This window comes from Plecotus auritus (genome assembly GCF_963455305.1).
Source record: "Plecotus auritus genome assembly, chromosome: 1".
NCBI classification, from domain to species: domain Eukaryota; kingdom Metazoa; phylum Chordata; class Mammalia; order Chiroptera; family Vespertilionidae; genus Plecotus; species Plecotus auritus.
Genome location: NC_137770.1, coordinates 147539692 through 147564620, shown reverse-complemented (window position 1 = coordinate 147564620; position 24929 = coordinate 147539692). Strand labels below are relative to the sequence as shown.

Here is a 24929-nt window from a genome sequence, read left to right as displayed (position 1 = left end):
GGCTGGCAGCAGGGGGCAGTTAGGGGCGACCAGGCAGGTAGGCGATTAGGAGCCAGCAGTCCAGGATTGTGAGAGGGATGTCCGACTGCCGGTTTAGGCCCTATCCCAGGGATCGGACCTAAACCAGCAGTTGGACATCCCCCGAGGGGTCCTAGATTGGAGAGGGTGCAGGCTGGGCTGAGGGGGACCCCCCCCCCCCCGTGCACAAATTTCATGCACCGGGCCTCTAGTATTATATACTTTAGCCCAATTTCCCCCCACCCTTCCAGCCCTAATGTGGGTATCGGTTTTTTCAGTATATTATATGTTCCAGTATTATACTAAATGCTATAAAATGTGTTATTTTGTTTAATATTTAAAATAACTGTCAGGTAAGTAATCCTGTCCCATTTTAAGGCTGAGAAGACTGATGCTTGGACAGGTTAGAAAATATATTCAAGGATCCCAACCTACGTGCATGTGACTGTAAGCTCGCTCAGTGGTGAGCTATTTTTCACTTATATCTTAATGTTTAGTATCCAAAGTAACTTGATCTGTGATGAGCTATTTTTCACTTATATTTTAATGTTCAGTATTCACAATAACTTTATCTGTGCCTAGAATTAAACATAGAATTAAACATAGATTGATGCATAGTTTATTCTTAGTGCTCTCAGTGTAAACTGTAGATAGAGTAGTAAAAGCAAGTTCATTTGTATATTTCTGTCTTTGGCCCAATCTTGTTATTGAAACAAATTGTCCTACCTTTTTTTTTTGTTGTTGTTGTTGTTTTAATCTCTTTATTGATTAAGGTATTACATATGTGTCCATATTCCCCCATAACCCCCCACCTCCCATTCATGACAAATTGTCCTACCTTTAATGTCCTGTTCTTATATACTTAATTTTTCACTATTATTATTTCATAAAATTTATTTTTCTTGCTTTTTCAAGAAAATCACTAAGTAACTAAAAAGCAAAACTTTCACATCGCATTCAAACATTACAACCATGGGCCAGAACATTTTATAAAGTATTTTAATTTCATGTGCTTCACTAGCACTTATATAGCTATTTCAACATCTCTCAAAGCAATCTCTACAACCATACAATAGTATTTTTTTAAAATATATTTTATTGATTTTTTACAGAGAGGAAGGGAGAGGGATAGAGAGATGGAAACATCGATGAGAGAGAAGCATCGATCAGCTGCCTCCTGCATGCCCCCTACTGGGGATGTGCCCGCAACCAAGGTACATGCCCTTGACCGGAATCGAACCCGGGACCCTTCAGTCCCCAGGCCGACGCTCTATCCACTGAGCCAAACCAGCCAGGGCCATACAATAGTATTAAGAACCAGCACCATGCTTCATTCACGCTTCATGTAGACCTATATATATATAAATTTAAAGGCAATCAGAATTCGTATTGCAGAATGTTCTTCAGCCACCATAGACATTTCTTGCAAGTACCACTCCAATAAAAGAGTCCCCATGGAATTATCAATTAAAGCATGAAAAGAAGCAGAAAAATGGATGCTCGGCTCTGCTGGGCAGCAACATTGCATTATGCATGAATCTATTGCTTTCTTGCTCTCTGAGAGTTTTGACAAGTTGCCTTTCCTCTCTCGGTTACTTCTGCTGCCCCAGGCCTTCCTGCACTTAATTACTTATTTTTAAAGGCTTCATCTTTAGTGGCTTTTGCCTCTTGACAGCTGATATGCTAACAGCATAAATTATTTTAATTCACCAGTTATTGTCTTTGTCTAAACAATTTTCTTCCCTATATTCTCAGTGATTTGTGATTCCTCCAATAATAACTTCTCAATAATGTCCACATGATGGCAAGTCATTATGTGTTTTGGTCTTTGACGTTTTCTAGACCTAGGCCTAGGTTCCTGTGAGAGGGTCTAACAGTAATCTCATTTTCTCTTTTTTTAGTCATATGGAAAAGGAGCTAGAAGGAAGAACAGATTTAAAGGATCCGATGGGAGCACGTCATCTGACACTACCTCAAATAGTTTTGTTCGTCAGGTAAGGGAGCTCTTAAATTCATGGTTTGGAGAAGTATATTTAAATGAATTTTGTTTTCTTTAAGGCTGGCTTTATACTACTGTCAGAGCAGCAAGAGCACAGCTGTTCTGAGTTCTAAATATTCCTCCGAATCCTGCTAACAACTATGCCAATTGTCAGGGCAGGTTCCTTCTCAAACCCTGCCCATTGCACTAATTGTCGGGGCTGAGCCCGTCTGCCAGGGGCTGGACCTTCTTGGATGCTGGGTGGGAGACGGAGAGGCCATGAGATGTTGTGGTGCATAAGAATGAGTCTTTATTGTAGAAGCCAGTGGCCATTGCCATTAGACAAAACAGTTCTTTAAGCAGGCCACAAAACAGGCAGCCACACACCGGCTGATAATAAGTACATCTTTCCCATAAAAGCAGCAGTATTTTCTGTACCCACAGTTATTATCTGAGCAGCCGCACACTGCCCCTAGACTCACTGCCTCACATAGTAGCGGCACCTGAGCTCTCCGCTCCTGCCTCTCTGGCCTCTCCCCTCCCTCCAGCCTTTCCAGCTTCCCATCACAACAGCACTCTGTACACTGGCTGGTCAGTAATGTATCATACTACTTAGACAAAAGGGCCTTCGTGCCAATAGTTATATTAATCATTTTGGCTGCAGCAAGGCATGCGTGCGCAGTATACTATGAGATCGCTGTGACTGCACCTGCTTATGGTATCTTAGCTTTGAACATTCCGATTAAGATTCCCATGTTCAGATGGCCTTGGCCATTCCAGCATACTAACAACAAGGCCTTGACTGTCGGTGTCTGGCATGGTTCCCACAACTATCATCCGTAAGATTTGTATAGTATTATTGTATTTACTTCTAGTTGAAGTGAAAAGTATGCTGTTTTTGTCATAATTAAAATATTTAAATTTTAAGTGAGACTGTAATAATTACCCTCTTTCCTGCAAGTTGGGAAAAGACAAATGTAAAATTTCTTACAAAGGATTTCTTCCTGACAGAAGGAGTGAACTCTAGCAGAAAGGATTGCAGGTGTTGGAGGTGTTCTTTCTTTTTGTTTGTTTGGTTGGTTGTTTTTTGTTTGTTTGTTAGTTTTTTCAGGGATGGGGCAGGCAGTGAACGTCCATGTCACCACCTATGAAGTTGGGATACTGGCATTTCTTTAGCTTGAGTTGTCTTCTGCTTCCCACTTGGCATTTGGATTGTAAAAGAGAAACTTGTTCTTGGTCTTGATATGGTTGAGGCTACTAAGGTTAAGTAGAACATGAGATATTGTTGTGACGAGATTTAAACTGCCCTTGGAGATGTAGCCTTTATTTCAGATAAACATGTGGTGTATTCCTGCTAAGCAGTTTGGAATTGTCCCCTGAAACTTATAACTATATATATGGTAACAGAAAGGACTTTCATTACTAGAGGAAGAACGCCATTTCTGGTTGGTGTGCTCATCAATAATCTCTTGTCAGTGACAGCTCGCTCCCCAAATAGTGGTCGTCACCTGGAAAAGCTGCTCCATTTCTTTTGGAAGGAAAGCCACTTTCCCCTTGTGCTTCCTGTGTCGCTTCCCCACGATTCTCCCCCGGTTAGTTATCAGCCATTAGGCTTAAACTCGCTCACCTGCTGTATCCTTGGGGCTTTTATCCTTTGCTGGTTGCCGCCTCCTTACCCAGGTGGGGGATGATGTCGCTTTGGCCACCAGTTCCTGCTTGCAACATCAGGGTCACCAAAGGTATGTCTGAATGATTTACAGGCAACTGGCAAAGTTTTGGTTCTGGTCTGTGCCAACGGGGAATTGTTTCAGTTTTTAGAAAAAGAGTTAGTTAAGAAGGAGCAGAGCTTGTTTTTGCTAAGAAACGTTTAGAAAGAAAGAGGAAGTGGAAGCCAAGCGAGGCCCAGCCTGGAGCCAAGTTCCATTGGCGCTGGGAAGGATGCAAGATGAGCTGAAGGTTTGTGCATCGGCCTGATGCCATCATGGGCAGAATTCCCGCATTTGGTCCTGAGCACGAGAGAAGGGCTGGGGGAGGTGGTGACTTAGCTTAGGTGAGTCTGTTAAAGGAAAGTTCCCTAAGTCCTTTTCCATATTTATTCTGCCCCTGGGGCAAAGAGATGGAACCTGGAGAGCTAGAATACACAACTCTGAGTCATCATCTCAGGGCTGAACATCAGAGGACCTGAAGCAGAAACAAGTAAGCTGCTTGTCATTTTGCGTAGCTTTGCTGCAGCTAAGCCACACAGAATGACAAGCAGCTTGTTGAAACTGCACAGAACGAAAAACTGCTATATTTCAAGTGAGCAAGATATTGAAAATAGGAATGAAGAGTATAGAGCTCATTATTGCTCATGTTCGCTCCGTAAAAATGTCATTTCAGAGCATCTCCATACCCCTTTTTCCAGTTGTCTCTTTGCATGAGACTTCCCCTGGCATGGAGTTTCGAGAACTTAATTCAAAGGGCTGGAAGGGTCTGCCACACTGCATATAAATGAACTGGAATGTGTTTTCCCTCATAACAAGTTCCTTTTGATATGCCTTCTTGGTGATGTATGTGAGGTTCTGTGCTTGAAACAATTATAGGTAATAAAGAGAGCTGTTAAACTACTTAATGTAAATTTAGATCTACATAGCCAAAACATGTGTGAGCATGTAGGAAGATAAAACACACACACCATTATCCTAAAGGCCCATCTCTTTGACTCTCAGTAGAATGAGGTGTTTGCCATTGCACGAATTTTGGGTAGTGGGGACACAGGCATCAGGAACCCTGAAGTGCCTTCTTGTTTCTATCGCAGAAGGAAAACCAGTATCTCTGGCTGAGTTCAATACTGTATTTTACTTTGGTAATTGAATCTCGGTTCTGTTAAAATGGCATGCATATCCTAACCGGTTTGGCTCAGTGGAAAGAGAATCGGCCTGCAGACTGAAGAGTCCCAGGTTCGATTCCGGTCAAGGGCATGTACCTTGGTTGCAGGCACATCCCCAGTAGGGAGTGTGCAGGAGGCAGCTGATCGATGTTTCTCTCTCGTCATTGTTTCAAACTCTCTATCCCTCTCCCCTCCTCTCTGTAAAAAGTCAATAGAATACATTTTTAAAAATGGCATTCATATTTTGCTACTGTTTCAAAATAGGCAAAAGCTACCATTGGCACAGCTAAATATTTAATAGATTATAGTTTAATCAGAGTATTTGCAGAAATGCACAGATAATAACAAGAAACATATGTTAGATGAAGGAATTTAAAAGAACCCCTTTTAAGTATTTTCTTTTTATCATAAGCAGATGTTTTGTTAAACAAGTAATTTGTGTCAATATTCAGGTACATCCTGGAGATATTGCGGGTTCAGGCCTGGACCACCGCACCACAGCAATAAAACAAGTTGTAATGTTTTTTCCTGTGGAGGGTCTTGCCTTCAATATTTAAGAAACACAACATCTCTGAGGCACAGCAGAGCAAAGCACAATAAAACAAGGTGTGCCTGCTCTACTTTGCATTCGTGTTCCAAACCACAGAGCTAAGGAAGACTTGTAGGAAGATTCTTACCAGTGTTTTTAGGATGAATGCATACAAAGTTAGTCTTCCTTTAACTTTCTTCTTTATAGAAAGGTGAGGATGTTTTTAGCACTGTAAATGTTCCCTTGGCCTCATGATTTAAAAACAAAGAAAAATCACACACACACACACACACACACACACACACACACACCAGCATCATTCCTTTACTGCTTTCATCAGAAGTTGCATCACCATCCCACTCGTATTGACAATCAGAAGAATTGAAAGAGTCTTTATCTTTTTCCTTTCTCCCACAAAAGTCAAAGAAACACACTCTTTTTTTAATCCTGAAAGTCTTATTTTTTCGCTTGGATGTGACCTCAAGTCTGAATCACCTGCAATATCACACTGGTTGGTTTTGAAATGCAACAGAGACTGATGGGCTGTGAATCTTCCTCTGTGAATCTGGGTAAAGTCAGGCGCACATTCAGCATCCAATTTTACATTAGACCCCTGTACAAATGGTTTTTCAACATATTAAGTTATTAAGGGGCAGAAAGTGTTAAACATGACTTCTAGGAACCCTAGGTAGAATTAATGAAGATTATTGTTCAAATAACTTATGTACTAAACGGTGATCATGGAATTATTATTGAGATAATTAAGATATTGAGGTTGTCGTAGATCCTTATATATAAACTCTTTACTCTGGCTCTGTGTTATGAACAGATATATCAATAAGAGACCTTCATTTATCATAATAATAAACCTGGAAAAGCAACCTCTCTTTTAAAAATTTTTTTTATTGATTTCAGAGAGGAAGGGAGAGGGAGAGAGATAGAAAACCTCAATGATGAGAATTATTAATTGGCTGCCTCCTGCACGCCCCCTACTGGGGATGGAGACTGCAACCTGGGCATGTGCCTTGACCTAATCGAACAGTGATCTGGTTCATAGGTCAACACTCAACCACTGAGACACCCTGGCCGGACAAAAGCAACCATTCTTAAAATCCTTTGCATTTAATTCCATGCGTAAGTTTATAGTCTATTAAGATAATTAAGTTTTCATATAATTTAGCTCTTTCCTCCCACTTCATTAAAAAAAATAATAAAAAAATAAAAGAATTCCTGACATCTGTTGTCTGAAAAGTAGGTAAGGAGAGAAGGAGGGGAACCAGTTTATTTTAGCACCAGAACCTAACCAAGTAAGTTGATTTAGTGGACAAAAAATTGGTGGACAGGAGTAACAAGGCCTGCCTAGCACCGAAGGATAGAACATGGGTGCTGTTCTTTTCTAGAGATTGTGCAAGAACTGCTAACTGTATAAATTCTTTGATACTGCCAAGGTCAGGGAAAACTATGTACATCTGTAAATAAGTACTAGTCATCAAAGTTAAAGCAGCTTGTGGAGGGTGGAAAGGGGGTGTTTGTAACTCTTTAATCAGCTCAATTCTCCTCCCCTCCCTTCCCCTCCCCTCCCCTCGCTCTCTGTTTTATTTTTTTAAAGTTTCTTCATTTTCTTAAAGACATGTATGTATTCTCCCTGGCTACATTTATGTACCTGGCAGCATTCCTAAGATGAACACCAAATGCTAATGAGATGACAGCCAGTTTGCTGTATGTTGGTGATTCCACAGCATGAGAGGGCTACTCTATGCTCTGCCATACATGGCCAGGGCTCACAGGCTGTTTCCCTAGATAATTTTTATGGGTCACCCTGTTGTACCCTGGTGTCTTTTGCCCAGAAAGTTGAGCCTTAGGAATCAACAATTCTTTGGGGAATTTTCAAGTGCCATTATTTTTTTGGGGGGGGGGGGCGCGGGGGGGGGTTTCACAGGAAACTACTCAGCAACTGATCTGGATATTTTGCTCACCAACATATGTTGTGGTTGTAATGAAATAACCCTGTAGCTTCTGAGGGCTTCCAGAATACAAAGTGAGACGACAGAATGGAATGAACAAAATATTTAACAGAAGGTTGCATGACACTTTCAGAACATAGTATTCTAAACAAATTCCATCGTTTTCCAGTACCATGTTCTTGGTGCTGCCTTTTTGGACCTTTTATTAGTTCAATTTGGCTTTAAATACGAATGATTAATCACATAGACACACAGTCTATTTTTCAGTTTTGTTTTGCAAAGACAGATTAAACTGCGATAATGATTACAGACTCCAGGCCTATGTAGACTGATATCTTTAAGGTTGGATAAATCTTTCAGCCCTTAAATACTGGCTTGTTGCCTTGCAATGCTGTATTCATCACAAACACAACTATAAATAATAATGTAGTAGATTTATTGCCACTGTGATTTCCTATAAATGTCTTTCTATCTGATTAGGCATTCACTTAGATTTTGTGAATAGTAGACCTTGTTCTGAGACCTCTTAAGAACTCTTATTAAACATATCAGTATAAAAATACTGAGGTTTTCAGTAAGAAGCCCCTTGTTGTTTCTATAGTATAACCCTATATAATACTAGGAAAGTTTTTGTTTTAGGAGACATATGTACTTTAGAAAGTATTAAAAGTTAGATTTTGTACTTCAATATGTTATTAGATTTACAGTGTCTTTTTAAATGTACACATATTAATATATATTTTAATATATTTAATATATAGATATATTTTTAATATATTTATGTATATTTAATATATTAATATATATATTTGTGGGAGAACAGGGCCATGATTATATATGAAATCTTCCTCATTCTCAGATTGTTTTCCTGTATTGAAACAGCTACCTTGTGAACTAGGCTTGATTAGGGTCTCTAATTATTATTATCATTTTTATCTTTGCATATCTTTTTCCACTGATATAAATATAACATTTTAAAACTCAGAATTATTTGTACAGGTGTTTTTAGTTTCTTGGACTCCAAGGTATATTTCAAATTATAATATACTTTTCATTTATGCCCCATTGTCTCCTGTTATTATTCACTAGAGGCCCGTTGCACCAAGAGATTCGTGCAATAGGCCTCTCTTTCCTTGGCTTCCAGCACTGGTTTTCCTTCAGCACCCGGGACCCAGGCCTTCGCTGCGTCCGGAGTCTGCTGCCTTCCTCTTTGCTGCAGACTCCGGGTTGAGTCTGCCATCTTCACTGCAGACTCCGGTAGGAGTCTGCCATCTTCATCTTCGCTGGAGCCAGAGTGCCGCTCCTGTAGATCCCTTCACCCCCCACCCTCCCTCTCATAGCAGGCGTCCTGCCTGGCTCAGCCACTCTGCGCCTAGAGCAGCTGGGCAGCCGCCATCTTTATCCTTTTAATTTGCATATTCCCTCCTGATTGGCTGGTGGGCGTAGCAGAGGTACGGTCAATTTACATGTTTGTCTATTATTAGGTGAGATGTTATGTTTGGCCAATCCATGCAAAGTCTTAGAAGTTACAGACTGAATTAGCCCCACTAGATTAATTAAAAGTTTACAAGTGACCTAATATGGAGCAATCATATTACTAATGAAATGGAGTTTCATCAAATACTGAATTTACAAAAAGTGTATGTTTCAGTTGAATCCTAAACTTTTAGGAGTGCTGCTGAAGATCAGTTACTTAGCTCAAGGTTAATTATTCATGTGTCTCAGGTCTTCCTGGCCTGGTACCTGAGAGGTGGTCTGTTCCAACTGAGGAATAGTTCTTTCTTCCCTATTTTGTCCTTTATAGGTGTAAATAATGTCAGTTTCTCTCCTTATTGCTTTGTTTACCGGAAGTCTTTATGTCTGGTGATTATCAGATGCTAAAGAAGTCCTTTTAGAGATGTTGGCTTATGTCTCAAAAGTATTGGCTATGGTTCAATTCAACAAGGAAGTATTCCACTGTTATCTCATCATTATTCCACATTTGTGACCAAGCATGTGTGTTTATTACAAAGACCTGAGGTTGAGAAAAACATCTGAGTCCCCCATCCCCGCCCCCGATCTTATCATGCTTCCTTTCACCATCTGCTTATTTTACAGTTAGAGGCTGAAGGAGGGAAAACACAGGAAGATGATCACAGGAGGAGGGGAGAAGCTCTGTAGAGTCTTCCATTGACTCATAATAGAGAAAATGTAGTTAAAGCTCTTCAGGAAGTCTCTGTCCCCTACCACCATCTCACCATCTGTGTCATCCCTCCAAACTGTCATCAAGTTTTAGAGAATTATCTTGGCTTAGGGCTTCACATTTCCTTGTGGCCTTAATATGTGTAGAAAAGTTCTAGCTTCTCCTGGTGATGAGAGAGCCCAGGAGACAACTTAATTATTTGGACCTCTGACAAGGACACTTTGCTTTGACTCAGCTTTCCCCTCTCCATCCTCTCTGAGAGGCCAGGCATTGTGACCACACCAGTGTTTTTTTAGAAACTAGTGGCTCAGTGGTTGAACGTTGAACTGTGAACTAGGAGGTCACTGTGTGATTCCTGGTCAAGGCACACGTCTGGGTTATGGGGCGTGCAGGAGGCAGCCAATTAATGATTCTCTCTCATCATTGATGTTTCTCTCTCTCTCTCTCTCTCTCTCTCTCTCTCTCTCTCTCTCTCTTCCTCTCTCTCTCTCTCTCTCTCTCTTCCTCTCTGAAATCAATAAAAATATATTTTAAAAAATGTAGTATTTTCTGTGAGCACAGGGCCTTTTTTCTCTATAAACGTGACCTTGAAGTTTACTTCAGTTTGGGTGTTTACTCTCATGGACAGATTTGTTGATTTCTCTTTGGTTTAGGTGCTGTATCTGAAAACTGAAAAATAGCCAATTGTTTTATATTTTTTAAACAACCCCCAAGACCCCAAACAAAGAGGCAAACCACTCATTTGAAAGAAAAAAATAACATAGATGATTTTTTCAATAGCTAGAGCCATCAAAGCAAAGTACCACAAACTAGATAACTTAAACAATAGAAATTTATTGGCCCACAGTTCTGGAGGCTGACAGTCTGAAATCAAGTTGTGGCAAGTGAAAGAAGGATGATCTGTCCTGAGGCTGTGAGGGAAGGTCTATTCCACGGCTCTCCTTGGCTGTAGTTGGCCATCTTCACATTCACATGGAGTTTTCTCTGCTGTGTGTCTGTGTACAATTTCCCCCTTTCTATAAGGACATCAGTCATATGGGTTTAGGGCCCATCTTAATGACCTAATTTAATTTAATTGACTCTATAAATACCCTGTCTTGAAATAAAGTTACATTCTGAGTTGAGGTATGGAGGGTTAGGACTTTAACCTATGAATTTGATGGTGGTGGGGAGGGGAGACACAATTCAACCCATAACAGATGGTGAATCTGTTATAATTAGATTTGTATACAATTTTTTTCTTATATTGTAAATATTTAACGTGAAAATAGACTTACAATAAAAAACATTCAACTGAAACACTAGCATATAGCAAAAAGATAGCAAACTATCTTTTGCCAGAATAAAATAAAAAGATGCACTTCCTCACGTGTCAATATGATTCATATTGAAATGGAATAACTTTATGTATTTTTGTAATCAACCTAATAAATTAGAGTAATATCTTAATTATGAGCCTGCTTTAATTTTCTTTATCATAAAAAATCTATTTAGATTATTCAGTTTCTAGAAAGTATAAAATCTCCTTTTAAGGTCTTCATAACGTATACCTTAGGACAGTGGTCAGCAAACTGTGGCTCGCGAGCTGCCACGGTTTGCTGCTCTGTTGACTAATGAGTTTGCCGACCACTGACCTAGACTCTCGATTCCAATAATTACAGGCTGTTGTTGTTCCTTGTGATTAAGCCCCTATCCCAGTGGTCTGCAAACTCATTAGTCAACAGAGCGGCAAACCGCGGCTCGTGAGCCTCAGTTTGCCGATCACTGCCTTAGGACATAGCAGAGATTCATAAAATGTTTAAAAGGCTTGGGGTTTTATAGATTAAATTTATCAGTATAACTCTGGATTTGTTTCTCACTTTAGCATAATTTTTCTGATAGGTAAATACCTGTGAACTGATGCATATCTACTTCACTTCATGGCAGCTATGAGTACACACACACATTTGTGCATATGTGTGTGTTTTTTGTATTCTGTGACTTTCAGCTTTTCCTTTCACCTTTCCCCCCCTCATATTTAAAAACAACTATATATTTTTTAAAATATATTTTATTGATTTTTTTTACAGAGAGGAAGGGAGAGGGATAGAGAGTTAGAACCATCGATGAGAGAGAAACATTGATCAGCTGCCTCCTGCACACCCCCTACTGGGGATGTGCCCGCAACCAAGGTACATGCCCTTGACCGGAATCGAACCTGGGACCCTTCAGTCCGCAGGCCGACGCTCTATCCACAACAACTATATTTAAAAAAAATAATTATAATTCCATTTTTAAAAAATATATTTTATTGATTTTTTACAGAGAGGAAGGGAGAGGGATAGAGAGCTAGAAACATCAATGAGAGAGAAACATCGATCAGCTGCCTCCTGCACACCCCCCACTGGGGATGTGCCCGCAACCAAGGTACATGCCCTTGACCGGAATCGAACCCGGGACCCTTCAGTCCGCAGGCCAATGCTCTATCCACTGAGCCAAACCGGTTAGGCTGACAAACCACTGGTGTTTTTAAACCAGGGGTGGGCAAACTTTTTGACTCGAGGGCCATAATGGGTTCTTAAACTGGACCGGAGGGCCAGAACAAAAGCATGGATGGAGTGTTTGTGTGAACTAATATAAATTCAAAGTAAAGGAGCGGAGGGGAGAGCAAGAGAACCGGATAGAACAGCCGGATCCGGCCCGCGGGCCGTAGTTTGCCCAAGGCTGGGTTAGGGCAACAACAACTATATTTAAAAAAAATAATTATAATTCTAAATCAGTGTCTTTCAATATGTATCAAGATTTAAGCTAGTATTTAAAATAATTTTTATACTTTCATTTCTCATAGTGAACTATTAACTCTATTGAGTTCTAAAGTTATTACTTTAAGCTTATAGACCTTTAATACCAAAAAAAGATGAGGAATTAGGATTCTCACTTAATCTTTCTCCCTGACAATTACAAGGAGGGCTGTAGCAAGGAGAAAAGCCAGCGGGTGGATCCCAATACCCTGCTCTGTATTAGCTACTTGTGTGGAGGATGTGGGGGCAGAGGGGGGGTGGTGAGAGTCAAATGTCATATGTCATCTCTTGCTGATTTATGTGATGCTGCTGCTGGTGCACCAAGGTGAGGATCATACAGAAGAGCGTTGATTACTCTTTCCAAGGAGTAATTTTAAGCAACATTCCTCTACTAAGCAGCGTGTGTTTAAGGAGTCCAGTAGCAATCTCTGTTAAAGATTGGACAGTTAAGTGTGCTGTTAGCATCAGAGGGCTGGACATGTGCATTTTGGAAACAATTCCTAAGGCATTCTAATGCTTGCTCATGATTGACCACTATTACCTGGGAGGGATCAGAGGGTCAGACTGAGTCATAAAGAAACAATTAGATAGGAAGCAGCTACTAGGGAAGTTGTAAACCAAGGCATGACTTACTGACATAGGAACAACCATTTATGAGAGACGTGTGAGTTCTAGTACAGGAGCAAAGAAAGTCCTGTGCCGGCTCTGAGGAGGTGATGTTTTATGCTGAAGAGTAAGAATAGAGAGTATTTGAGCACTTATCCTAGGAATAATTTTAAATTTTAAATGTTTTAATTAAAAATTTAAATTAAGAATAATTTTTAAATTGGAACTGGAAGTACACAGTGTGTTTCTAGGATGGTGAGGAGCCTGTGTGTGGAATCGGGGTGTACTGGGAGGTGGTTGGGAGATGAGGTTGGAGGCACAGAAGGCATCAGATCACAGGGCTCTCTGTGCCAGGAGGAGCTTAGATGCAGCATCCTGGGCGAGGGGAGGTTTGAATGGATGCACTGCTGGGCCAGCTTGTGGGAAAATCAGTCATTGTCAAAGAACATATTTGAACACACACAATAGTGATACCTAATGTTAATTGAATTCTGACAGTGTGCCAGCCACTCAGGTAAGCACTTTATTTTATCTTTAACACGACTCACTGGGGTGGGTACTGTTTGTGTCTCCACTTAATAGGTATTGAATGGAAGACTACATAGGTTAATTCATTTGCCCAAGTTCATACATATATAAGTACTTAGTGTTTATTGGACCAAACCGGTATGTTTGGGAATGGTTACGTGTTCATTAGGCAATGAGAGACTTCAGACAACAGTGATGCTCAAAATCTGAGGAAGGTGGTGTGGTGGTTCTGGGTCACTCGGCCAAAGCCAGCAACCGTGATGGGGTTATGGTGCACGGAATCCCGCCAGCTGGGCAGGAGTCTGGCAAAAGCTGGGCAAAGTGCTGGGTCCCAAGAGCTTCGCTGGCCTCAGGCAGGGCTCTAGCACCATCTAGGAATCAGGAGAAAGACACTCACAGTGGATAACTGAAGGCTATACAGTTGTTAATTGTACCATTCTTTCTACAGATTTGAAATATTTTAAAATGAGTAGTTTGGGGCAGGAGGAAGTGAGAGGGGGATGGGAGTGAGCAGATGCTAGGTTAGATAAAGACCAGAACCCAGGCAGGGTTAAAGGGGTGCTTGATAAATGTCTGCCTCACAGAGGACACAGAAGGAGTCATTCCACACCCTCAGGTGGCCCTGCCTGGCCTTCAGAGATGTTCCAAGACCCAAAAGGCCTGTTAGAGCGAAGTTGGAGGCAACAGCTGATGTTTTCTACAGTCACTTTCTTACAGACCTGTGCATTGAAAAAAAAAAATCTTTTAAGACGTTTTCTTAGCAGACAAAATAAAACCATGTACAAACTCAATATAAGTAGGTTTTCCTCACAGATGTGAAGTTGCAGGAGGTTAGAGGGTTTATAGCCCCAAACAGCTGCTTATCTTAATGTCATAGTGTGGCTTTTTCAGTAAATTTATGCAAACCTCTTTGAACTGCTGCTGCAGACTAACCATTGTTTGCCCTTGAGTGAAGTAGTCATTAGTGGTCATATAAGTTGAAAATCAGCCATTCTCCCTCTGCCTCAGGCCATTTGTTTGAGAGAGAGAACAGTTGTTTGAGAAAATGAGGTTATTTGGTTACCAAGACACACTGCCTAATTGCCACCCTCTTTTAGAAGAAGAATTGCTTAGTATGTGTTAGACAACTCTGCATGCTAATGGGCTTTGGGGGGATGTTTATAATATTCCTATAAAACAGGTCAAAACAGTTTCACTAGCATTTTCCACAGCTTGTCTCTATTGCAGTTAATAAAGGAAGCACCAGCATCCTGAATATGTGACATATAATATGAATGTAATAAACTTATTTTGATGATTTAAAAAATGAGGTTGCATATAGCCTGATTTTCTAACACACTTGTTTCAGGACCACATATCAGTGTTTAGTCTTTTTTTTAAATCCTCACCTGATGATATTTTTTTTTAAATATATTTTTATTGATTTCAGAGAGGAAGGGAGAGGGAGAGATAGAAACATCAATGATGAGAGAGAATCATTGATTGGTTGCCTCCTGCACGCCCCACAATGGGATCAAGCCCACAACCCAGGCATGTGCCCTTGACTGGAATTGAACCTGGGACCCTTCAGTCCACAGGCTGACACTCTATCCACTGAGCAAAACTGGCTAGGATATTTTTCCATTGCTTTTTTGAGAGGGGGGTGAGGGGGAGAGAGAGAGAAACATCGAAGTGAGAGAGACACATGTTTTGTGGTCTTCTGGTTTCTTCCCACCCACACCCTACAGGGGAAGCAGGATCAGGGAGTGAGCCTGCAACCCAGGTACATGACCTTGACCAGGAATCAAACCTCCAAACCTACAGTGAGCAAGCCGATGCTCTAATCACTGGGAAACACCAGCCAGAGTCAGTGTTTATTCTTTTTCGTTTGAAGCAGAAAAGTACTCTGGATTCAGCGTTTGAAAGGTGTCTCTTATGAAACGGTTTCTCTGACTAGTTGTTTGTGTGCATATGAAAACTACCCTGGAAACAGGCCAAGTGAACATGTACTTTCTGACTTTGCTAGACTTTGTTTGTACTAAGGTCTCTTGACTGATCCTCATTTATTCATTTATTCACCAACATGTGGATGGAGTGCCTTTGCCAGGCACTGGGCCAGATAGAACATAAAAGAACAAGGTTCTTTTCAGATCTAAGATAAATAAATAAGTACTGGGGATGTAATGTACAACATGGTGACTACAGTCCACAATACTGTGTTGTCTATTTGAAATTTGCTAAGAGAAAAATCTTAGAAGTTCTCATCAGAAAGAAAAGTTTAGTAACCCTGTATGGTGATGAATGTTATTGTGATGATCATTTCACAATGTATGCATGTATCAAATCATTAGGTTGTATGCCTAAAACAAATATAATGCCGTATGTCAATTATATCTCAATTCAAAACTAGTTGCATAGGTTGACATATTAAAGTATTAAATGTATTCGTGCTTTAAAGCCCCCCGGTTAGGAGTTGTGTAATAGAGGTGAGTGCACAATGTGGTGAGTCCACAGGGAAGGGACTGCTTGCTTCTATCCTGGGGAAATGGAGAGAAAGTCACAAATGAGGCTGTGTCTGAGCTGGATATTGACGGACGGGGAGAAATGTTTGAGAAGAAATTGGGAGGGGATGTGTCAGGCGAGAGCACTGGTCCTGTGCCAAGGCAGGAGGAGAGATGGAAAACGTCATGCTCCCTCTCCTGTGGCTGGTGACTGGGCAGGTGGGAGATGAGGCCCAACAAGCGTCAGTGGCTAACGCTGAAATATGAACAATGTCACTGAGCCCGTGCCCCCGATGATACCTGGGTGTCATCTGGCTTTTCTCGTCAGGACATCTTCTATGCCAGGTTCTGAATGAGCTGTTCAGGATGTACTCTATCTCAACAAATACCAATAAGGGTTTCCTTTCCGAGCGCGCTCTCCCAGTGCGGGCATTTTAAAGGACAGTATGTTTACTAACAAATGCCATATGCCTTTTTACTTTCCTTCAGATGTGAGATTGACCAGAGATATTTATATTTCTGTGCTTTGAAGACTTGTAGGTTTGTGGCTCAAAAATGTTGCATTTTATTTTAGATCTAAAATTATCTGTTTGTAAAGTTATCTAATTAAAAAATCAGGCTCTACATATAAATTCATCCTATTTATATACATATACTATGTGTATAAGTGTATGCACATTTTCTTCGATGGATTACTTTCGAGATAACATGTAATTTAACATTATTGCTAAGGTCATAAGTATTTCTACTACTAGTATAAATTAACAGTGACAAATCTTAATAATCAAGGCAATTCTTGCCCTGGCTGGTGTTGCTCAGTGGTTAGATTGTTGGCCTGTGCAATGAAGGGTCACAGGTTTGATCCCCAGTCAAGGGCATATACCTGGGTTGCAGATTCAATCTCCTCCGTGGTCTGGGCACATACAGGAGGCAACCAATCGATGTGTCTCTCTCACACCGATGTTTCTTTCTCTCTCTCTCCCTTCCTTCCTCCCTTCCACACGCTCTAAAAATCAATGGAAAAAATATTATATCCTTGCGTGAGGATTAACAACAACAACAAAAAATCAAGGAGGTTCAAATCTGAATCAGTTGGGATCATGATTCTACTACCCAGATCTATTTACATTTAAAAATAAAATGTACAGGATTAGTGACAAAAGGTTTAATTGCATGATAAAAATGCTATCTTCTGAATAAAGTTCTTGAATTCAGCTTCAATTTAGAGTACTTTATTCAGTCACTTTGAGGCTTTTGATCAAATGTTTATATTTTATAAGATGGCTATTTTATACTACATAGTGTAGGTTAATTTTTATTGGAAAAATGTATATTTTAAAAAATTTATACTTATATTATTTTATTTTTTCTATCACCATTTATCCCCTCTATGCCCTCTTCCACCTCCACTCATGCTCTCGCCCCACAGTCACTTCTTAGGTCAGTGTTTGACTCCTTATTGATCACATTTTTGGAATTAACCTTCCCACTTTTCATATCACTGCTCCAGTTTCCCTGTGCTGATCTTAAGAAAAAGAAAGAAAGAAAAAGAAGGAAAGCAGGGCATATCAGCTAAAATTTGGTTACGGGAGATTGCAGACATGACTCAGGCTGGCTTCAGGAAAAAGGAAATCTGGGGGCTCACTTAACTGTAAAGCCCAGGTATCAGTGACCGGAATGGCTCACAGGTCAGCGGGCAACTGGTTTCTTTCCATCTCTGGCCACGATGACTCTCTCTCATGTTTGCCTCCTTCTCAGATCCAGGTGGCGGCAAGAAGGTTCCCAACAGCTTTAGGTCTATATCCTTGCACGCTCATGTTGCATTACATCTCATTGACTCCGTATGAATGCCCGCACAGCCATGAACTAATAACTCAGTCTGGTGGCCTGCAATTCACCGATGAGCCAGACATAAGCCATGAGCTCACTCTGGAGGTGGGAGAAAAGTCACTTCTACATCAGGCACATGGACGAAAAATAAGGAAAGTACTGACTGTGTAGGGCAAGCATGTCAATCTCAAAGGCTAACAAGGGCCAAATAAAGAAGGTTTAAGTTTATGTGGGCCGCAGAAAACCAAAAGCTTCAATTTTCACAGAAACAGGTTTATTTCGATAGAGACATGCTGAATACAAAGGGCTGAAATAAATGAGTAATCGTTAACATAAAATAATAGAACATTTTAATAAAAATTAATATTTTTTCTTGAACATTAACTTACTAGACACTGAATAACTGCACAAATTAATCAGTGTAACGCAAACAAACCTATTTTTCTTATTCTCCAAAAGCGAAATAGTTCCTGTTGCGCACACCAAACAAGTCAGCATAAGACTAATGAGGTGACAATTGGCTGCTAAAATAGTCTCTGCTAGTATTAGTGGAGAGAAATGGTGCGCCTAAGCGTAAGGGAAATGAATGCAACACGATTATAGTAATCAGTCATTAGCGAACATTGTAGTTTGTTATTAATCATTATGTATAACAGGATATTGTAAAAGTTAAGTTACAAAATTTTTATTAAAAATGTTTTTTAGCCGAGACCGGTTTGGCTCAGTGGATAGAGCGTCGGCCTGCAGACTGAAGGGTCCCGGGTTCGATTCCGGTCAAGGGCATGTACATTGGTTGCGGGCACATCCCCAGTGGGAGATGTGCAGGAGGCAGCTGATCGATGTTTCTCTCTCATCGATGTTTCTGGCTCTCTATCCCTCTTCCTTCCTCTCGGTGAAATATCAATAAAATATATTAAAAAAAAAAAGATTATTAAAAAAAAAATGTTTTTTACATACCATTATATTGGCTGGGCCACAAACATATCCATTGGGCCGCAAGTTTGACATGCTTGGTGTAGGGGAACTATCAGAGGGCTGGTACCAGAGGAAAAGTGAGTAGATGGGTGGTGAAAAAAAGAACTGAGGTTTACTTTAGAGGTGAATGAAACCTGTTGACTTATGAGCTTTTTGATTCCTAGAAATGGCTTAGGAAAACACCATTCCCAGGTACAGGTGAGAGAATAAATCATTGGAACCCCTAAGCCTTTTTCAGACTGTACTGTGTCCTTTTTTATCTAGTAGCAAGTCAGTTCCTAATGGGGATGAATGAGTCTGTGAAAACATGTCCCTGGGAATGAATAAATATATTTATTTATGTGTATAGGAATATGTATTTGTGGCCATGTGTGCTGCCTCTATATTTTTTAAATGATCAAATATTAGTCTTTGTGATAAAAACACCCCCGATTGCCAGTATAAAATTATAATGTTTTTTGTTGTGTGTGTGTGTGTGTGTATGTTTTATATATATGTGTGGGTTTGGAAAAACCCTTTTAGGGACAAGAAGACTAGATAAATCTGACTGTTATGGTGTTAATAACATTTGAGCAGGACTGATGTGTAGAGGCAAGAGAGGGAATTAACATTTGTTATAGAAACTAATTACTTATGTCAGCCGTGGGCAAACTATGGCCCGCAGGCCGGATCCGGCCCACGGAGCAGAAAGAGCGGAGGGTTCTCTTGCTCTCCCCTCCGCTCCTTTACTTTGAATTTATATTAGTTCACACAAACACTCCATCCATGCTTTTGTTCTGGCCCTCCGGTCCAGTTTAAGAACCCATTGTGGCCCTCGAGTCAAAAAGTTTGCCCACCCCTGACTTAAGTTCTTGACAATGGTATTTTTTTTAGCTTGAATATAGTATTGTCACATTTTATCACAATTCTAGACATCTTAGGGGGAATTGTGGTATTTTTTTTTTTTAATTTCAGGGAGAGGAAGGGAGAGGGAGAGGGAGAGCAAAACATCAGTGATAAAAAAGAATAATCAATCGGCTGCTTGCTGCATGCCCCCAACTGGGGATCAAGCTCGCAACCCAGGCATGTGCCCTGATGGGGCATTGAACTGTGACCTCCTGAGCCATGCCAGCCAGATCATCTTAGGGGAATTTAATAAGATGTTTTAGAATCTTAATAATTGGAGGAAATTAACATATTAAGGTTTGGATTTTATTTTATAAGTAGTAAAGATAAGTTTTGCTTAGAATGTTAATTCTGGGAAAAGGAAGATTCATTTGCTAACTTGTGAGGTGTTCGGACTGTTTTATATTCATTACTGTTGGCTTTGTCGTTACAATCACATGTGGCACACTCCAGAGAAAATTGTTGTTCTTGTTTTCAGACTTTTGTAGTAATAGTTTTCCATTATGCTTGACAACACAAGAAATTGTATAAGTGGGGTTGGGGAGGACGTCCTGTTCTGCCTTCTGCAGGCGTTTGCGTCCTTCTGGCATATGTTTCGGTTTCTCTGTCCAGGGAATCTGAGGGTTGTCCTTTAGAAAGGAGATTGTGACAAAGTAGGATTTGGGGTGGTGTCAGAATCCCATCTCAAACTTGTATAAGCAAAAGGGGATTTATTGCCACCCATAACTCTAAGAGGCATGGATATTCCTGGGGATGCTGGCAGGACTGTGTCTCCCTGATCAGGTACTGGATTCTCTCTTACTACAGACAAGATTTTCCTGTCTAGACAGGGATGTGGCAGTTAGAAGCTCCAGGCTCCCTTTTGCCAGCCTTGCTAAGAGAATGAAAGACTGTTTCTTCCTCTTCACCCTTCCTAATTCCCGTTCAAAGAGCCATAAAGAAGGACTCTGCCATGACCTGTGTAGTCCAAACAGCACCTTTTGGATCCACCTCTGTGGACAAGGATGGAGTTCTTTGATGGGCCAGCATGGATGGAATGGGTGTGCAGGACGGGCGGGTAGCCTAGTAGCACAGAGGAGATGTAGTTCAACCCAGGAAGGAGGAGGGTGAGGCTGTGACTAGAATAAGCCAGAAAGGAATGCTGGGCAAGCCACTTAGTACACATGATGCTTGCATGAGTGTCTCTTTGCCCCCCATACACAATGTGCAGAGGAAAGTGTCTCGCAGATACTAGGTGCTCTTTATTGTACCCTGTGTCTTCCCATGAAGTAATGGAGCCTCGCTGTAGGCATAGATCTAGATGAAGGGCAGCACGGTGGGAGGTTAAAGATCTACCCTCCTGGGGAGTTACAAGACCCACATCTTTCAAGGTGTGAAGAGCTAGCCTTCCATCTCACTGCCTGATTGAAAATGCTTTTCTGCCGAAACCGGTTTGGCTCAGTGGATAGAGCGTCGGCTTGCGGACTGAAGGGTCCCGGGTTCGATTCCGGTCAAGGGCATGTACCTTGGTTGCGGGCACATCCCCATTGGGAGGTGTGCAGGAGGCAGCTGATCGATGTTTCTCTCTCATCGATGTTTCTAGCTCTCTATCCCTCTCCCTTCCTCTCTGTAAAAAATCAATAAAATATATTTAAAAAAAAAAAAAAAAAAAAAAAAAAAAGAAAATGCTTTTCTGTTATCTTGAAACTTCACTGTTCCCCTTAGGTTCCATTTACTGTATGCTTTCTAGTTTTTCATGTTTTTTTTTTCCATACATCATTTCTTCCTAATAATGAGTTATATTCTGGGAGTGTGGAAGTAGAAGTCCAAAGAAATTAGGTCTGAGGTCCCAGAGCTAGTGAATGGAAGAGGCGGGATTGAGCCTAGAGTTACGTGCCCACTGTGCCTCCCCAGGCTGTCTTTGTTACCAACATTTCATTTTAATACCAGTCATCATTGCTGAGAGCCTACACCTATTTTCCTTTACCTTCCATGTGTGTCTTACTTAAATGACAAGTGAAAGGCTGGTGTGTCAGTGTTGGTCCTTCAGCAGAAGAAACACCTCGTCACTATGAGCACACACTCCAGTCTGACTCCATGAGTTCAAATCCGTGCTCCCAGACTCTCTAGTCTGACTTTGGGCAACTTTTACTCACCCCTTGTGAGTTTCTGTTTGTCTTCAAATGGGAAAAATAATAAGGCCTATCTTATAAAGCTGTTATGAGAAATGAAAGAGGTAATGCAGATGAAGGAAAGATAATTCATCAAATAGTATGGCTTATATGGGCATCATGCCTGGTACATGGTAAACTCTATAAATATTGTGCTAATCAAACAGCTTATTTTAGTCTATATCATTACATGATACCCACAGGTTAGAGATGAATTCTTTTTTATTGTCCAAAGTTTTACATATGTCTCCTTTTTCCCCAGTTGACCCCCACATATTCTTTGTTTTTAATCTTTATTGTTGAAAGTATTATAGATGTCCCCCTTTGCCCCCCATTGACCCCCTTTCACCCCTCTCCTATGCCCTCCCCAGACCTTTACTGCACTAGTGTCTGTCCATGGGTTATGCATATATACATATAAGTTAATCTCTTCCCACCCCCCACCTTCCCTCTGAAATTCGTCAGTCTGTTCCACACTTCAATGTCTCTGGATCAATTTTGTTCATCAGTTTATTTTGTTCATTAGATTCCGCATATGAGTGAGATCATGTCATACTTTCTCTGAATGGCTTATTTCACTTAGCATGATACTCTCCAGGTCCTGCACACCCACCTACTAGGGATGTGCCTGCAACCAAGGTACATGCCCTTGACCTGAATCGAACCTGGGACCCTTCAGTCTGCAGGCCGACACTCTATCCACTGAGCCAAACCAGTTAGGGCAAGAGATCCTTCTTTTTTACCGCTGCATAGTATTTCACTGTGTAAATGTATCACAGCTTTTTTGTCCATTCATCTGTTGATGGGCACTTGGGCTGTTTTCAGATCTTAGCTATTGTAAGGTGTGCTGCTATGAACGTAGGGGTGCATATCATTGAAATATTCTGGGACATGTTACAAAGAGGTTCTTAAGAGTTGTAGGCCATAGGATCTTTGGTTTAGACTTTTGGGGGTGAGTTTAAGGTTTCTTATAATATTGAGTTTACTGTTTAATATTTTCTACCTTTGGAATCGAATCATTGGGGCTCTGAATATGAGAGACATGCTTGAATAGAACATGTTTTCTTGACAATAAAAGTAAGGGCATTGTATGCTTTTTTTGATATTAAGAAGTTTGTATCCTGTGGTAGGGCTGTATCTTGTTATATTTAGTAGGTTTGAAAAATACTTGGAAATTCACGGAGACTTCTAAATGTTTGGATTTTACATTTCTATAAAAGTACCACAAATATCCTTGCAAATTGGTATGCTCGGAGGGAACTGGTGGTAGCAAGGGTAGTTTGCCAGCAGAAAGCTGAAGCTGGTCTGTTTCAAATGGTCTTTATTAATCCATTGTACACCATAAGCATCTGTAGAGTTCTTGCTGGTATACTTGCAGCAGACACTATCAGAGTGTTAAGACTTCATGGAATTCTGAAATTAACATATTGCGGATGAGAGCACCTTTCATGTCATCAGAGTCACTTCTGGTGCACCGAGGAAAATTGTTTACTTCAGTTCACAATCATATAGTGTTTGCTAAACAACCATAGGAATGCATGGACATTTGGCTTTAGGAAAACAGGGGAAGGAAAGCATCAATTATTGGGGGGGTATTGACAGTTACCCCTCCCTTACCCAATACACAATATAAGGCATTTCTTGGTGTGATCTTAGACCCCAGGAAGCTTACAATTAGCAACAGGAGCTAAAATAGGCACAACCTGTGCTTAATAGAAGTGGGACGGCCTTACCTAGGGCTTTAAAGAAAGTGCTACAGGGCTTTCCTGTTGGAAGACTGTGTTCTTATTAGGGAACCACAGGAGGATAGTAGGAGAAATTCTATGTGACCCTCCAGCCGTGGGAAGGAAGGGCATTCTAGGAGCAGGGACCAGGGTGATAAAGATATGGAAGGAGGGAAAGCATTATTTCTACAGGAGAATAGTGAGTAGTATTTTGCTTGGTGTTTGGGGAACATTAAGAATTAGGGGCAGGCCAGTGTAGAAAGGTGAGTTGAAGGAAATAGTGGAAAGCTAGCTGCCAAAGGAAGGCATTAGGATCTGAGGGTCTGGAAGTCTGGTCTCCATTTGAGGGGCTGCAGCAGAGGTGGGCCCCTCCGAGCAGCAAGCAGCGGTAACTCAGAGAAGGCGGGGCACATTTCAGCTGAAGAGGAGAAGTGTGTGAGGAAGTTTCTTTATTGCAGCCTGCAGTTTCAATGGGCATAGCGAAGGTCAGGGGGAAATGGGAGGAAAAGAGGAGGGGAGACTGGAGCTTTGCGTTAGGAGTACGGAATTCCAGAACTTAGTAGCGATGACAGTGAGAGAGGGTATAGATGTGAGTGGGGAAATACCTTACATTTTAGGTAGTGATTGAGGGAAACTGTTTTGTTCACAGTGCAGTCCCACTGCGCCTGGGGTTTAGGTTATAAAGACATTTATTAAAGCCATTTAGTAAGGAGAAAATGCGGAGGCAGAAGTACCCTTTAGAGTCCTATAAATCACGCACAAAGCGCACAGTATACATAGTGTAGAATACATCTGGTGCACAGAAAGCAGCTGGCTCGTATTTCGGAGGCATGTTGTATGTGTTTTTAAGCCAACCTCTCATCTAACAAGGCAAGATGACCATTCCGTGGGGATAGAGCTATGGGAGTGATTGCAGGAGATAGTTCCTCATCTCCGTCTGAATCCCCCTGGGGCATGTGCCCTGCAATTCTCCCCTCCTTTTATTAGTGGTTGTTACTGAGAACCTAGAGTTGAATTTGGGTGATGTAGAGATGATGTCACTTTATTGTATTTGTTATGTTTTTAAGTAGTAAGCATAAGGATGAGGACTTTAATCTTTGTAATGCCAGTATACACGATCCTCTGTGTGTGTGTGATACTTGCTGTCAGTGATCTTCAGACTGATTTTAAATCGTTTAAAATTGTGCTTTAAGCATTAACTATCCCGTATTGGTCTTTGTTAGAGCTTAAATAATGGAAACTTCTGGGATTTATTCTTATTCAGGAAGCGTTTATTAAAGATCTGATTTGTGCATGTCTATTATCATTTAAATATATGAGAGACATGGAAAATCATACAGAAATGAATCAGACAGTGTCCGCAAGGATCTGATTGACCAACAGAATCTCTTCTGTCTTGATTCATTTTATTCTTAGTTGTTTCTTCATGGT

The 24929-nt window shown here is 40.9% G+C and overlaps 1 protein-coding gene across 6 annotated transcripts in view; it reads left to right on the top strand.

The window, feature by feature from the left end:
• CACNB2 (calcium voltage-gated channel auxiliary subunit beta 2) overlaps positions 1 to 24929 on the top strand; it is a gene marked incomplete at its 5' end in the record, with an annotated part of 387111 nt that overhangs the window by 9684 nt on the left and 352498 nt on the right. For all 6 annotated transcript variants that reach the window (XM_080640722.1, XM_080640726.1, XM_080640718.1 and 3 more), the window contains one exon: positions 1920 to 2012. In XM_080640722.1, the coding sequence (XP_080496848.1) occupies positions 1920 to 2012 (93 nt within the window). The remainder of the gene's footprint in view (positions 1 to 1919; positions 2013 to 24929) is intronic.